Genomic DNA, 16,464 nt, shown 5'->3' with positions numbered 1-16,464 from the left:
TTCCTAAACGTTCCTACTTGCTGTTGGACTTGTATACATCTTCATCCACAAGAGTCTCTGCTTCAAAGTGAGTGCATCTCAGACTGAGAATGCTCCAGTTGGTTTCAGGTTTTTGAACACTTACTTTAATACTTTTTAAAAATGTTTATTTTGAAATAATTTTAGACTTAGAAAAACGTTACAAAAAAGCACAGAGAGTTACTGTGTGTACTTTACGTGTACTGTTAACATCTATATAAACATAGTGTGTCATCCAAACTAACAAACACAGGGACAGTGCTGTTAGCTAAATGACAGACTTGATTCAGATTTCACTGGTTTTTCCACTAAGCTCTAATACTTTGGAATGTAGCACACAAGAGGCTATTTCTAGGGATTTGTCCTGCTCTTGAGATTTATTGTCTCCAGGTTCCTCAGTTACAGTTTCCTTGCCCTTTAATAAATAGTACAAATAGTTAAGCTCTGTAGATGTAATTAATTAAGAGACATGAACTTCATACATTTGTTATTCAGTTAACGCTTTTAAAACAATTGTGTTAAACCAACTAAGCATGGTACTCGTAAAAACTACTATATTTAATGACATGAGACATAGATACATGTAAAGAAATAACAACTTGGTACTATTTGATTTTTTTTTCATTAACCATAATCCTTATAGTTCCTGTCATCATACCTGGTATCCAACCTTCAAGAAGAAAAACATGACTTTTTTCTATCACTTTCTTAATAAGCTGTCAGAACCCCAGGATTAGCCCCTGACTCAACTCCAGTGTTTCTCTTGAACTTAAGCCCTTTGTCCTAACAGCTTTCATCACAGTGACTCTCTCTTTACCTGGCCCCCATTCCTCTCTCTTAGTTACCTTGAGTTGAGGCGGTCACAGCACCACTTGTCCAGTGGGCGGCCTTCTCCCTCAGCTCTTGTACGTGTTGCAGAGTGGAAGAGAAAGAGTCCAGCGCCGTAGAGCATTAGCTGGAGTCAGTTCCCATGATTGTTTTTCCCCTTTGATTAAGTAGATTGTAATTCTACTAGTTATTTTTCACTGTTTTCTTTTGTGGCTTTTTTTTTTTTCTAACCCGAGTTACAAAAAGAACCTAAGTTTACATTTTTGGTAGTTAGCAAGAACCTGTTTTTGTTCCTGTGGACAAATGAAAGCAGATTTTTCATTTTTATATCATATTGTTTTCTAGACTCATCATCTCTTTTAGAACAAACCATTTTTAAACATAGTAAGAGAGCATCAATAAGGTTTCTAAGCAAATAGTGTGCATTTTCTCCGTATTAATAAGCAGGTCCTAATATTCTAATACTAGTGTGTATACACACAGTAACGGTCAGTGCTTTCTTCTGTCTGTTGAAGATGTTCCTACCTAATCATCACATTACACAAGCATGCCCAGGACCTGCCCCAATGCCATAGCACATGTCTTAGAACAAAAGAATGTGGTGTGGGTTAGTGCAGGGAATGGGAACCCGAGAGAGGATAAGAGTAACTGAAAAGAGGCACCGCATACCCAGAGAGAAGAGCACTGGAAACATCCCCAAACAGCAAGACAGGTTCGAGACTTGGCCTATATCAGACCTATTAAAAGTGCTGTTTAGCACTTTTCCAGTCATTGTACCTGTCCTCTGGGCTTTAGAGAACCACCCTGTGTCTCAGATTTCAAGTCATACGCTCAGATTCTTTCAGAATGTACCTGCCAACAGTCAGCAAAATATAGTCTGCCTTAAAGTGTACATTTAATTCAGCATTTGCCAACCAATGGGTAACAGTATTTATTGTGGGCCAGCCTGTCCCTGTTCCTGCTGTGCTGTTTAAAGGCAGGAGACAGAAAAAAATACAAATTTAAAAGACTAGGTATTTTTCCAGGGTGGTTAGACTGAGGTTCTTGACACATCCTTCCTCCCTCTCAGTCTCCCCACCCGAAAGAGGAAGTGGACAATCCCAGAGGCCACCTCTTCCTCTCTGCTTCTGCCTTCCACCCCAGTGTCGACCACCATCACTACCACCACTACCACTCTGAGATGGGTTCCTGTTACGATGCTGCTTCTGTTAAAAAATTAGTCATTTGCTTAAAACAGAGTGAAGGAAAATGAATAAATACAGAAACTCATAGGTTCAAACTAACCTCAGGTCCCTCTGCCCCAGGAGGAAAGAAGAAACCTGTACCTCTTCCTCTTCCTTTGTCCTCCCCTATGTCTGGGCATTCTGATCTTTACCTAAATACCCCCACTTCTGTTTGACTTGTAATGTCACTTTTGAAAATGTATAACATAAAACTTAATATTGCAAATATTTGTCAGATTTTATGTCCAGAGAATATGTATAAAGGTGAACAATTTCCCTTCTCAATATAACTTTTGAAGTGTTGATGAGTTATGAATGAAACTCTAAAGAATAAGGTGACTTGAAAGCCTCTGACAAGGCTGGGCATGTGGGTATTCTCTTTATTATTATACTTTTATTAAGTATGTTACATTCAGAAAACTATAATGGGTGATAAAAATGTCTATTTGAGTCCAGTATCTTATGTCCTAGAATTACTATATGTTATGTGTTAAAGAATATTCTCCTGTCCTCCAGTCCAATTGTGTTTTTATTTACTTAATTTCTTCACCTATGAGCTGGAGGGGCTTTCTCTGAACACTTACCTCTCCTCAGCCCACGTGCAGGTTTGGTCCTGCTTTCTGGCCCATTCTTTTTTTGTTAATAGGGAAAAATGAGTCTGGATAGAGGTTGCCTGGCATAGACCTCACTCACCATTTGTAGGCCTCACATCACCCAGTTCTGTTCAGTTTCCTGAGTGTTCGTACTGGTCACCAACAAGCCAGTTTTATTCTGCTGTTTAGTAGTAAAAGCAAGCTCAGCACAAAGAGTGGTGTTTGTGGTTTTGTTTTTTAGCATTTTATTTTCATTCTTCAAAATAAAAAATATGACTAGGATGTGTTTCTGTGAGTATGACTGAGATGATCATATTGAATTCTATACTGAAATCTGTATTTCTGAACCACTGACTTTGTTTTTCTGTTTTCCTTTCCTGCTCACACTTTGGACAGGACAATCTTTGTTCCCCTTCTGACATCCTTCAGCTAAACCTCAGCGTTAAAAGAACTGTTGAAACACTACTTTCTCTTGGGGCACATTCAGAAGAATCCAGTTTTGTCTCTCTGTCTATCCAGCTTTTGGGTTTTGTGGCATTTTATTGTACTTTAATGTTAACTCTCTGTCTGCTTTATTACGGGATCTTCCCCCTCTAGCTGAAAGATTGCACTCCAGTGATTTTCCACCTCATTCCTGTGTTTGGTAAAGGAGGTTTGTTTCTTGTTACCAAGTATTTACATACGTGCTTTTTTTTTTTTTTTTTTTTTTTTCTGGCTATCAAACAGCCAACCAATAAAGGAGATAAATCCTGTCCCCATATGTCCAGATGAACAGTCCATCACATTAGTAAGCATTGATGATTGCTAACAGAGCAAAACACCAGCGTTTTTTCTCCTGGTGATTTGTCCATTCTTCTGGCCGGTGTCCTTTTTCCTCTTATCACAAGTGCTGAGGTGCCTCTGCACCTGCTCTTAGAATAAGACTTAGGATATAATATGACGTAATAAAATTCCCAAGTGGCCATTTTCCAACGTCTTCAACAACTGCTCATAAAGAAAATAGTTGCACCCTCTCCAGTTGAGGAGGCAGCTGGTCACTAAGATCTCTGCATCGAGCTGTGCCCGAAAATCCTGCGGTATCCTGTATTGTGAGGCACAGGTCCACGTAACCATTTGCTGTCTGCACATCTGGAAGGACTGACCATTTAGTCTTAGTAATTTTAATTTGATCAGAATGTGCAGTCCAAAAATCAGGTGGGTTCCTTAGATCGCTATTCTGAGCCCAGTGTGTACATTTAAAATAGTCCACAACAAGCAGATGGTCTGGAGCTGACCTTTCAGGAGTAGGCACCTGTCCAGATTTACTGTGTTTGTTATCAATGAACTAGCTTCACCTCTAGAACCCTATTTATAATTTAAATAGAAATTTATGTAATTTACAGTATACTTGAATCATCTTAATAGGTGAACTTGTACTGAATTAGGCTGTTCAGGAGGTTGTATCTGAACAGTAAGAACAGGTAAAGTATCAGGCAGCAGTCTCTGCTCTGTACCCAAGGCAGTGAGTTTTATCGTCTTCAGGATGTCCTAAATATGTAAGCTGCTGGCCTTAATGCTTGAAACTACTTCATGATTGCATTCAGATTCTAGTTCTCATAAATAGGGTTTCTGAACATTCAGGAATCTACTGAACTCAAATATTAAGGGGAATTGCAGGAAACATAACAAACACCTTGTTGTAGAAGTCAGCCTGAGGGTGTGATTGCTTTGGTTTTCTTACATATTAAATGGGACAGTTCTTTAACACATTAAAAAACTGTTTACTATTAATGCTGAAATATTGACCTGACCACTGTGTTGAAAACCAGTTTTATATAGTAGTGGTGCCTTCCAGAGTTTGGAAGGCTTGCTTTGTTCTATTTTTAAGATGTCTCGGAGTCAAAGACCATTCCATTTTGCGGAGTTTTGTCCCTTTAGAAGATAAAACACGTGGTCTTGCAGGGGGGTAGTTGTACATTCTCTTCAGAGCACACAGCGTTCCCTCCAAGCTGGCTGGCAGGTAAATGCACATCTGGAAAGCATAAGCCTCTGAGGGAATGTCTAAACCACAGGCAGCAGTGTGGGGCACTATGGAGAAGGGATCAGGGAATTGGCCTCAGAGAAACTATGCTTCCCCAAGAGCAAAACACCCTGCAGGTTCATTTTAGAATAGTTCATCTGTATTGGCAGTGGTCCTCAAAGTATTTATACAGAGTTGGTAGTTTTATAAGGTCAAAAGATTGCAATTACCTTGTTTTATCAGGATAAGTATTAAAGTTTTAAGTGCAAGTACCAATAACTGTTCAAAATAAATGTTATATTTTTTATCGCAACTAATTTTGTAAAACTTCCTAATACAGTAAGTGCCATTGAAAAGTCCAGTTATCTTTTTTAATAAATATGTGTAGTCTCCTTTTTAGTGGGACCAGAATTCTACTTTCTGTCCTTTGTGAGAGCAGTGTCTGTTTTTCTGAATATTTGATCTTAAAAGAAACACCAACGATAGGTGTTATCCTTAAACCCTGCCTTTTTCTCTCTCAAGAAAGGCTTAACCAAACGTTAATGAGGCAAACACAGTAGAAGTTTTTAACTTCCTTAAGCAAACATATAAACACTTTTCAAATATATGGTGATTGAGGTATTCCTGACTAACACATCATAGATCTCCAGCATAATTTAATCCATTAAATACCAGGATATGAAATACTTCCATTTCTTCTATAACACAGCTGGTGGGCATCCCTCCTGCAAGCAGTCTGGCTTCTGGCAGGAAACTATCTTGCGTTCCTTTGGTGTATGATTTCCAGAGCACTTTCTCCTACAGTGTCCTGTCTGTCAGGCCTGAGCCATCTGGTAACTTGGAACTGCTTTTCCATTTTCTCCACCTCATTTTACTGATCTGCATTGATCTTTTATGTATCAGGAATGAAGGATGTTGCTTTTACTCCATAGTATTTTGTTATCCTCTGTTGTATGTAGAAGTGTATGTAACTTGTCCTTACCCCAGTTTTCAAAATGGTCCGTTTGTACTTTTAGTTGTTTTAATAAAGTGACGGTGTCAGGTACCATCTCTGTGTAACTCCTGTTAACAGAGGCCAGTTTCCCAGACTGACTCTTCATATCTCAGTTGACTATTATGAGGGAGAGAAGAGATGCTTATTTTTTCTTTTTAGTTTGTTGATGTTCATCCTGTTTTCTCTTTTGTTTGTTTTTATGTTACGTCGTTCCATTTCAGGAGCAATTATGTTTGCCTCTCCACATTTTAGAAGAGAAAGGTTTGAGCCAGGTTGCGGTGACGGTCCAGGCTCTCCTGGCACTTGCCCCCCCCAAGCAGCAGCACCCGTCATCTGCTGTGTAAGGACCCCCAGCACCTGGGCGTTGGCCTGGCCAAACCGGAGCAGGACGCGATTGCTGCTGCCAGCCGTCTGCTTAAACAAAGCTCTTAAGTGTTCTTAAAAAGGACTGTTTCCATGATTCCGAACAGGAATATTTTGCTTCATGCCTCCATTTTAGGGGAGGTTATATTCGTTTCCATTGAACTGTTTAGGAAGACACGGTTGGTTTTCACAAATGAAACTTAATTCTGTCATTACTGAGAACGCAACACTGAAGCCTAAACTGGCTGTGCTTTCCTAGAGAGTAGGCTTGTCTCACATACCAGAAAGAAACTCCTCAAAAGGCTATTTAGCTCCCCTGAAAGCACAGACATGCTATTATCTTTACCCGTTTCCTGTTTCTGGAGTCCTCTGGTTTCCAAACTGGTTGTTCATTAGAATCTCCTGGAGCATTTGTTAAAATGCAGAGTCTCATTTGGTAGGTCTAAAGCGAGGCCTGGGTATCTGCATTTTCAACAGATGTGGTAGAGACCACTGTCTCAAGCTAGATATTTGTATGATGTGGGGAGTAATGACTCCACTCTATCAGCCACATTTAAAATCAGAAGCTATATATTAAGATTATTTGGACTGTCTGTGCAAGGCAAGACAAAAATAACAGAACTGGGTTTTTTGGACAAAATACTTATGTCCAGGCAGAACAAATATAATGTAGAAGGCCTAGATTTTTATGTAGTAAAACCATTTCAGAGAGTTAAGTTGTATATAAGGCCAGAGTCATAGGCCACCCCCCTATGCAGGCTGGCCACCACCACTTAAAGCTTGGTTCTGTGTGACATCCTGCTATTCTCCACACTTTATACTCCACACAGGTTCCAAATCCTTAGGCTGGTAACAGGCACTACTCACCATTTGCATTGAGCCCTCCCATCCTCTTCCCCCCATGCTGCTCCCGGGATACCTGGACCTGCACACACCTTCCACCCACAGCAGAATACACTTCCGGCCCTCTGACTAATGGAAGATTATGAAAACAAAGCAAAGGAAATAAAGGAAAAACCAAGTTTCTTAATTTCTTTCAGGTAACAGCTGGTTTCCGTGGCTGAATCAAGCCAGTTTCCATGGCTGAATCAAGCCGCTTGTGGCATCTTAAAAAACAGCGTGCTGTGTATCTAGTTCATCTAACTCTACCACTTGTGCCTTCTTTACTCAATTATGGGCCAAGTGAAAGGGCCCAAGATCTCATGTAACAAAGCTGGGAGCCTTTGTTCAGGTTTAAGCCACTAGGGTCTTTCTTACCCTGTATTTTGAACCCCTTTTAGTTGTCAGCATATCTTTTGGTATTCACTGCCTTTATAAACCGGGTAAATAGACTCAGTGAAGATACTAGTTATCCTGGGTTGTGAATTGTTCTGGATTTACTTTACCAATACATGCATTTGAGCAAAATGTTCTCTATCACGTGAATGCAGCATCTAAAAGGAAAATCATGGAGTATCCGGTCAAAATAATGTTTTCTCCCTGTTCTCACAGGGAAACAAATTCAGCAGAACATTACCACTTTGTCCAAGTTTAATATGAAAGACCATAAAGCATCTGAGCTCAAAACCCAGTTCTTCACTGTTCTTACAGAACAAAAGTAAAATGTCTTTTAAGTGTTTAGAGCCAGACCCCATTATATTTACAGTTCCAAACATACCCTCCAATTGGGACTTGTTTAGAATTTGTGTGCATTTTTAAACTATAGGTATTTCTCCTTCTAGTCAACATTAAACCTCAGTACAATCTCTGAATAATAGAAGTCATTTGAAACTCAGCAAAGAACAGGACTGTTTTGTCACCTACTATGCAAGAATAACCCCAGAAGACATACATAATACAACATTTGGGACATTTGCAACTAATTATCCCATATGAATAAATGGAAATTTCCACTTATTTCACATTTCACACATAACGTGAAACCTTATTAATGTATTCTTATCAAACTAATTCAAATTTATATTTGAATTGCTAGAAAAAAATTGTGTACAGTTTTGGTTGATAATGAAGAAAAATATCAAGCATATTGAATTTCTTTCCTTTGTCAAGATGCAGAAACATTTCATGATGGTTTTGTTGAAAAATTTTTGTATTCAGTGTTTTGTATGTACTTAAAACTGGAAAGAAAATTTCACATTTAGCCTTGCTAGACTGCAGTGTGAGATGAAGACGATGTTGTAACGGTTCCACCTGACCATTTGTGAGCTTCCTACTGAAGCGGTGACCAGCCCAGTGCTTGAAGTGTGAACAGAGAAAAGGCTAAAGTGCCCACCCAGCAGGGCCCCTGCCAGCTACGGACATCGTAAGTCAGCCAGGTCTCTGGAAATAACTTATGGGCAGAGGGGCCTTTGTATTTAGCTAGAACAGAGTAGGGGGCTTCTTAGCAGGTCACTTTCTTTAATAGCTTTTTAAAATACAGCCTTACAGCTAATCGAGGAGTCTGATTTTTCTTGCTACAGCTCAGCAGTGACTAATGATGTGTGACTGTGCTGACGAGTATGATGAATTTTTAACAACTAAGCGCTTAAAATGGTTATAGAAATGAAGGAAAACATGGATATTTAGAACCCTTTTTATATATAAGTATTGCAGTGAGATGGTTTACAGCGGATTTCATTTTATTTCTGAAAATGTTGTAAACATGTAATTAGTGAAAGATTTTGTAAAACATTGTCCTATATTTGTGTGTCTGTAAATATAATGCATAAGTTCTAAGTATAAATATGTCAATATCATGTATGTTATTTTAAATTGCCTGTATGCCACCTTACACGTTGACATTAAAATAAAAGCCAACACTTCAATAGCGTGAAATAAAGGCTGATTTGAAAATGTTCATACCTAAAGCATGATTTCCTTGGCTAAAATGAAAGGGTATTTAATTCCCCGAAGGAACATCAGTAGAAACTGGGTCCTCATAACAGGCCCTTGAGATCAGTTTGTTTGTTTGTTTGTTTTACTCTAAGGAAGTACAGATATCAGTATTTCCCTTTATTTGGAATCACATATAAGGCTTAATTCATGAAATACATGTGATATTTGGACACTTTTCTCTCATAAATTACCAACTATGCTGCAGGGAAAGCTTTAGCACCCCAAGGCATTCTGTTTGGATTATCCTTACTGTTTTAGTCTTAATGTCCTGCAAGGTGAAAATTGTTGAGGAAGCAAAGCAGGCATAGACCCTGGTGTCTCATGATCGAAAATCTCTCCGAGCTAGTCTTCCAGCAGGCCTGTGTCCCCCAACTTTACTGTGTGTGGGTTGTACACCCTAACATCTCGTATCTGTTTATTCTAATTCATTATTTATCTTTTTAATTTATAATTTATATCCCTACCTATTTCCCAGAAAAGGAGCTGAAGCAGCTTATAGTAAGATACATATTCCATGCCGCCGCCACCCCAACAAAAACACTAAAGTGATAACAAATCTAAAAGGCAGAAAGGAACCAACCTGTGGAACTTCACTGTGTCTATATTATGCTAGACACTTTATAAGCATCGTCTTGGAATTCTGACTGAACACTTTTGCTCATAAAGAGTTTTGTCACTGTAGACAAATGATAGAATCAGGAACATTACAGAAATTACTGAAGTTTTAATGCATCACAATAACTAAGCCCTTGACTTTTTTCTAGTAAGAAAGAGCAAGAAGAATCTTCATAAGCCTCCTAGAAATACTTCCTAGCAAAAGTTTCTCAAAAGAAGCCCTAAGTCAGCAGTATAGTCCTAATTCAGGGTTTGCAAACTAATACAACAGGCAAAGTGAAAACACCAGGCAGCACCTGGAAATGTCCAAATAAGAAACAACCTGTAGATGAGTTCTCTGCGCTGGTAAAATGTTTTCAAGTCCACCTTCCCAGCTCCAGAATACCAGAGGAAAAGGCAAGAGAATGTCACTTTTTCTTGGCTCTCCGCTTGTTCTTGTCTTTGCCTTTACCTTTGGAATCCTTGATATCATCTTTGTCCTTCTTAGGCATTTTGAAACCACCAAGTTCCCTCCGTACCATAGTGCCTCGCCACCAGGCCTGGAGCTAGAAGAGAAAGGGGGAGTGAGTACAATTTATAGCTTGCCTGATAAGCTGCATCCTTTCTGCAGAAGGGAGTTGTTTTTTCCTAAAGTTACTTCTGTCTGAAGAACGGTGTCTATCTGAAACATGGAAGCGGCCATGCCTGCTGTACCTACAGCAATGCTGCCCTGCGGTGCAGGACCCAGAGCTTAAGCCACAGAATCTAAAGTTCTCAAGGACTGAAAATAAAGAAAAGGAATCTGATAAGGCCAGTCTTTTCCTTTACACTTAAAAACCTGACTCTTTGTACTGTTTCTCTTTATGAACGGCCAAGTTCCCCACATCTAAACCATTTGATCCAACAGGGATGTTAGCTGGGACACAGGCAAAAGTAAGCATTCAGTCAAAAACGTACAGATAATTTAGATGGCTTCAATAGGCTCCCTGGTGCATTTCTTGGCTTCAGTGATTGATTAAAGGATTGATTAAGGGATCCTCTTCCAAAAAGGATCTCGATAGCTCTCTTGAATATTTTAGTCATAGACACAACTGTTCTGAATACAGTCTGCGCTACTTCAAAATCAGACTAAGCCCTAAAAACTGGAAGCAAATCCATTAGTGAAAACAAAGGTGGTCTTCAGCTAGTCTTTACATTTTTGCTGTAAATCAAGGAATCCTGCCAAATAGGAAACACCATAGAAGCTCAATAAATCCTTGCTAACTGTACATCTGACACTCTCCTAATGGAAAGCTCATATTTGGGTTTGGATGCCTGGTTCTGAATGTACTTTAAAGCTTACTTTCTTAATCTACCCCATAATATACATCACAAACTACTGTTTACACACTGTAGGATCTCTCTCAGCAGACACACTTCTTTCAGAGAGCAGGGCAATCCTCTCAACAACAGTTTGGATCCAGCTGATGTTATTTTTGCTTGAAAATATTCCCCAGAATCTGACCTACCAGTTTCAACATCACTAATATTCACAAGTCCATATAAAACTAATGTTAGTCTTTTTTTTCTAAACTGCTCTTTATTCCCTATACCTTTTTTGAAAATAGCTCATCAGAACCTAGAAGATAGGCTGGGCTAACTTCTATAAATAGAATTTTAAGAAGCTCCTCTAGGGGCACCTGGCTGGCTCAATCAGTAGAGCATGTGACTCTTGATCTTCAGGTCTTGAGTTCAAGCCCCACACTGCGGGCAGAGTTTACCTGAAAAAATAAATTTAAAAAAGAAGAAGAAGAACAAGAGGCTCCTCCAAGAGCTGTTTCGATTATTAATAGTATTCTTAAATTTGACCTCTGGGCACAAGTTCTAGCTCCAGCTTCCCCTGCTAACCACCAATTTCCTCCCTGATTAAGAGGTGGGGATGTGTCCTTTGCTATGCTAGCTCTCTCCCTGCACCGAGGACTATAGTCAAATTCCAAAAATAACAAAAAGCCATGCTTCCTTACAGATCTCCCATCCATGCTTCATAACAAAGGAGAGATACTTTGTGTTCCTCAGTGTTAGGCCAGCTATGGGATTGAAGGTGCCCTAAGATGTCAGTTCTGGCTTTCTACCTGTAAGACGCTCTTGAGTTCCAAGTGATCCTGTTCTATCTTCTTCCTGGTCTTCTCCTTTTCTATCCGATCTTCAATGATGACCTGTTCAAACTCCCTTATCTATAAAAGTAGTCATTAATCGTAGGTTATAAGACTGTCTTGGCAAGGTGTGGCCCAGCCAGCCCTGCACTTTTAATATAAAATTTGAACATAAAGCTTGCCAAATCTAAAGATAAACCAAAGAAAAAAAGGTTTACTGGATTCCTAAATGGTAAATACTCATATATTAACTTTATAATTGTACCCCCCCCCGCTTTTTCAGTTTGAATAATTGAAATTTGCATAGTCTTGCATAAAAATGAAATACTAACTTGATGTGTGATTAGTGACCTCAAAATAATGTAATTTTTTTTAGCTCCTAGAATGTACGCATACAAATAGCAGCAGCCACCTTTTAAAAGAGAAATTTGGGAAATTTTACATTTATTCAATGATGAAACCATAATCAGAGCTTTTTAAAAATCATAATTTACAGATTATCTTCAGAGACCATAAAATAGAAATGATAAATTAGTATCTATCTCAAGAGGTTGTTGTGAGCATTAAATAGTTTATAAATGTGAAATACTAGTAAAGTGCCTGGGACAGAGCAAGCACCATGTAAGTGTTAGCTGCTGCCATCACTGTCCCCATCATCGATGTTGTTACCATCATCATCACAGGATAGCCTCTCAGTGATTTACAGGCACACCTCCACTTTGTCACCAGAAACAGCAGTACCCACCTACTATAGCTCGGCTACCACCCACTCCTTGGTGCTCAGTCTTACACTATCGAGACTGTTTCCTTACCATTTTTGCAAGGTCTTGAAGGTGTGCTAAGTCACTGGCCTTAGCAGATTTGAGAGCATTTAGTTCATTCTGTTTCATTTCTGTGTCCTTATCAAATTTCTCCATCCAGAACTCTAGCTTCTCCTCAAGTTTCTGTTTGGAAAGAACATTAAAACATGGCTCCCACCAGGCACAAAACCTTATATACTGTATGAAATCATTTATATAAGGTTCAAGAACAGGCAAAACTTTTCTCTCGTGATAAAAGTCAGAATCGTGGCTCCTTCTAGGGGTGGCTTGCTTTATTTGATTGGGAAGGGGTACGAGGGAAATTTCTGGAATGTTGTAAATGTGCTATCTGGGTGGTGGTGGTTCCAGGAGTTTATATATGTAAATGTTCATCAAACTATATGCTTAATATTTGTATATTTAATATGATTACTCAATTTAAAAACAGGGGGAAGAGGCCCTTCCAGGTGTCTGGATGAGGGAAATTGGAAAGGAATAAAAGATAGGTAGAAAATTCTGAAGGATAAGGGATGGCATCAGATATCTCTTTGATTAATAACAGTAAATACCAGTTGGGAAGGGTACAATGTCTTCAGATTCCTAAAAACTAATCAATGTGAATCTAAGATTCTATAACCTAGCCAACCTTGCATTCAAATGTGACAGAAATAAAGAACATAACTGGTCTTTCTAAAAGAGTTGCTCAAGAGTATATTTTAGCCAAGTAAAATGAAAGAGATAGTATGTGGGAGAAACAATAAAATGTATATTTAAGCTACATAATATACTTTTTAAAATTAAATCATAATCTGTAACTAAAATCCCAAATTAGGCAGTGTAGTCTCATGGAAGGAGCACAGACAGGTTCTGAAGGCAGACTGCCTAGGTTCAGCTCCCAACTCTGGCACTCAAATAAGTTAAATTCTCTAAAGCTTCACTTCTCTCATTTGTAGAAAGGAAACATATAAGGAATGATTTCACCATGGGACATAGAAGAGGAAAAGAAGAGGTAAGTGAAAGCTTTGCTTTAATAAAGACAAGAAGATACAGATATTAACTAGACTTAAGAAGAAGAGTAAAGTATAAATATGTATGTTCAAATGCTAAGGGTTACCACTCCAAGCACAGAATGTATAACTTCCAAACCCCTAGGTCACATACTTGAAGTACCTCAAGAAGGAGACTTTAGGTGGTACACTTACATGGGATTTTTAAAAAATATGATTCAACTAATCATTCTGATTAAGTTAAAGAGAACATACCAGTTTGATGCAGTCATGTCTTTAACATCTTTCAAACTCTTGTTCACACATTTTTTAAAGTTTATTTTGAGAGAGAGAGAGAGAGAGAGAGAGAGAGAGACAGGGAGAGAGACAGGGAGGGGCAGAGAGAGGGAGAGAGAGAATCCCAAGCAGGCTCCACACTGTCAGCACAGAGCCTGACTGGGGCTCTAACTCGAACCATGAGATTGTGACCTGAGCCAAAATTAAGAGTTGGAGCCTAACTGACCGAGCCACCCAGGTGCCCCAGTTTTTTTCTAAGTGTTTTGTTTTGTTTTGTTTTGTTTTGTTTTGTTTTTTGAGAGAGAGTGAGCGTGGAGGGCAGAAAGGAAATCCCAAGCAGGCTCAACGCTGCCAGCCAGAGCCTGACCCAGGGCTTGATCTTATGAACCGTGAGATCATGACCTGTGCTGATACCAAGAGTTTGACGCTTAACTGACTGAGCTGCTCAGGTGCCCCTTTTTCTTTTTTTAACAAAAAGAAAAGAGCCTCCAGGCAGGCAAGAAAAAGTGGTTAAAATGTAATCACATCATTTGGTATTTATTGTACTTCTATTTATTTTGATTTCTACTTGCGACAAATGGTACTGGTTTTTCTTTCATAGTAATAATACAAAAATCTTAATTGAAAATAAATTGATATAGTTGTTTAGGTGAGTAATTATGTACAAAACAGTACAACGCAGGTGGTATGCAGATATTATAAAACTGTGAAAATGGTGTGCAAATAACAAGTTTGCACTAGAGAGCAAGAAATTGAACAATAAAAATGCCATGATTCCAACAAAAGGAAAGAAACAACAAAGCTTGAAAAGCAGGGAACAGAGGATGGAAACAGTAAGTAGAAACAAATGAAAAATTACAATAAAAACAAACTGAGGTAAATTTCCCTATCAAAATAGGAGATTTTTAAAAATCAATCTATGAAGTATTTATAAAAACCACAGCTGAAACTATATAATCAAAGCAAAAAGAATGCAGGTTTGGCAGTTAATATCTGGCAAAACAGAACTCAAGCCAAAAATATTAAATAAGAGAAAAACATTTTATACTGAGAAAAACATGCTCTATTATTATATTACTGTTATGAAGTTTTATACTCATGCCATTTTGGAATATATAAAGCAAACATTATTAGAAATATAAGAAATTGACAGGTCCACAATGATCTTGGGAGACTGTCACACTTCTCTGAAATTAATAGCCCAAGTAAATCAAAATAAGTAATAATATGAAGAATTTGACAGACTGTTAGACATTTATACAAAACTTGTACCTAACAGAGAATACACATTCTTTTCAAATACCCATGGAATATTCATGTAACTTGAGCATATATTAAGCCTAAATAAGGGCTCAACAGATTCCAGCAGGCACGAATCTTACGTTTTACATTCTGAGACCACAACGGAAGACAGTAGGAGTGTAGACCTCAAAGTGTTGCCGTAAGCAATAGGAAGACAGCCTAGGGGCACCTGGGTGGCTTAGTCAGTTAAGCAACCAACTTGATTTCTACTCTTGCTTTTGGCTCAGGTCATGATCTCAGGGTCATGAGATCAAGCCCCCCATAGGGCTCTGCGCTGACAGTGCAGAGCCTGCTTAGGATTCTCTCACACACCCTTTCTCTGCCCCTCCCCCACGCTCTCTCTTTCAAAATAAACTTTAAAAAATGTATTAACAAGGGTTAGAAAGATGTTAAAGACATGACTGCATCAAACTGCTATGTTCTGCCTGCTTGGGATTCTCCCCCTGCCCAGCCCCTCTGCCACTCATGCATGCTCTCTCTCAAAGTGAACTTTAAAAAAAAAAAAAGAAATACACTTTTAAATAACTCATGGGTTAAGGAGATAACAAATTATAATGCCTATAATTTATTTAAAGGCGTGAAAAAGGTAAGGTGGATTAATGGAGGAAGGATGTATAGATCTGTGATGAAGCAAGAAAAAAATGTTAATGGTAGAATCTACCACTACTGGGTGGTCACTGTAGAATTGTTTTAACTCTGTGTATGCTTGGAAATACTAATAATAAAATGTTGGGGAGAAATAAATAAATTAGAAATTATTTAGAAGGGAAGGGGCACCTGGGTGGCTCAACTAGGTGAGTATCCAACTCTTGATTTCGGCTCAGGTCATGATCTCTTGGGGTCTGTGAGATCGAGTCCTGCATCGGCCTTTGTGCTGACAGCACGGAGCCTACTTGGGACTCTCTCTATACCTTTATCCCTGCTCCTGCCCCACTCGTGCTCATGCACGTTCTATTTCTCTCTCTCTCAAAATAAATAAACACTTAAAAAAATTATTTGGAAAAAAATGACAACGTAAGCATTATGTATCAAAACCTGTATACTGCAGCCAAACAGTAGTCAGAAAATATGTTGGGTTACATGCGTATAGTAGAAAATAATAAAATTTGAAAATAGGTGAATTGAGCTTTTAAGAAACTAGACAAAGATTAGCAACATAAGCTCAAAAGAAGTATAAGAAAATAATTACTGAAAATTAAAGCAAAAACCAATGTGAAAGGGAAAAGATTTGCTCGATAAAGCCAAAAGATAGTTTTTGTGAAGACCAATAAAATGGTCAAAAGTTTGACAAATCTCAGCAAGAAAAAGGGAGAAAAGATACAATTTTTAAAAAATAAAGATGAAAATGATAACTATAGAAATAAAGGAAAATTTTAAATTGTAAGAGACTTTGGAGCATATTTTTATACTAATAAATTTGAAATGAATGTTTAGATAAAACAAATCATTTCTAGGAAGGCA

General features: G+C 38.4%; 2 protein-coding genes across 12 annotated transcripts in view; one reads left to right on the top strand and one right to left on the bottom strand.

Annotated features, from left to right (window-relative positions):
* LRCH3 (leucine rich repeats and calponin homology domain containing 3) overlaps positions 1-16,464 on the top strand; it is a 152,819-nt gene that overhangs the window by 115,506 nt on the left and 20,849 nt on the right. For 4 of the 11 annotated variants that reach the window (XM_043594423.1, XM_043594420.1, XM_043594417.1 and 1 more), the window contains one exon: positions 5,877-8,854. In XM_043594423.1, coding sequence (XP_043450358.1) covers positions 5,877-5,999 — 123 coding nt within the window. In that variant the 3' untranslated portion in view covers positions 6,000-8,854. The other 7 variants (XM_043594421.1, XM_043594419.1, XM_043594416.1 and 4 more) reach the window with 4 other exon arrangements.
* IQCG (IQ motif containing G) overlaps positions 7,531-16,464 on the bottom strand; it is a 56,725-nt gene continuing 47,791 nt past the window's right edge. Inside the window, exons 9-11 of the mRNA XM_043594428.1 lie at positions 12,431-12,562; positions 11,598-11,699; positions 7,531-10,052 (exon numbers count right to left, since the gene is read on the bottom strand). Of these exons, the coding sequence (XP_043450363.1) occupies positions 9,915-10,052; positions 11,598-11,699; positions 12,431-12,562 (372 nt within the window). The 3' untranslated portion in view covers positions 7,531-9,914. The remainder of the gene's footprint in view (positions 10,053-11,597; positions 11,700-12,430; positions 12,563-16,464) is intronic.

Source organism: Prionailurus bengalensis, chromosome C2 (genome assembly GCF_016509475.1).
Source record: "Prionailurus bengalensis isolate Pbe53 chromosome C2, Fcat_Pben_1.1_paternal_pri, whole genome shotgun sequence".
Lineage (NCBI taxonomy): Eukaryota > Metazoa > Chordata > Mammalia > Carnivora > Felidae > Prionailurus > Prionailurus bengalensis.
Note: the sequence above shows the minus strand (reverse complement) of the source record. Positions and strands in the feature narration are given on the sequence as shown.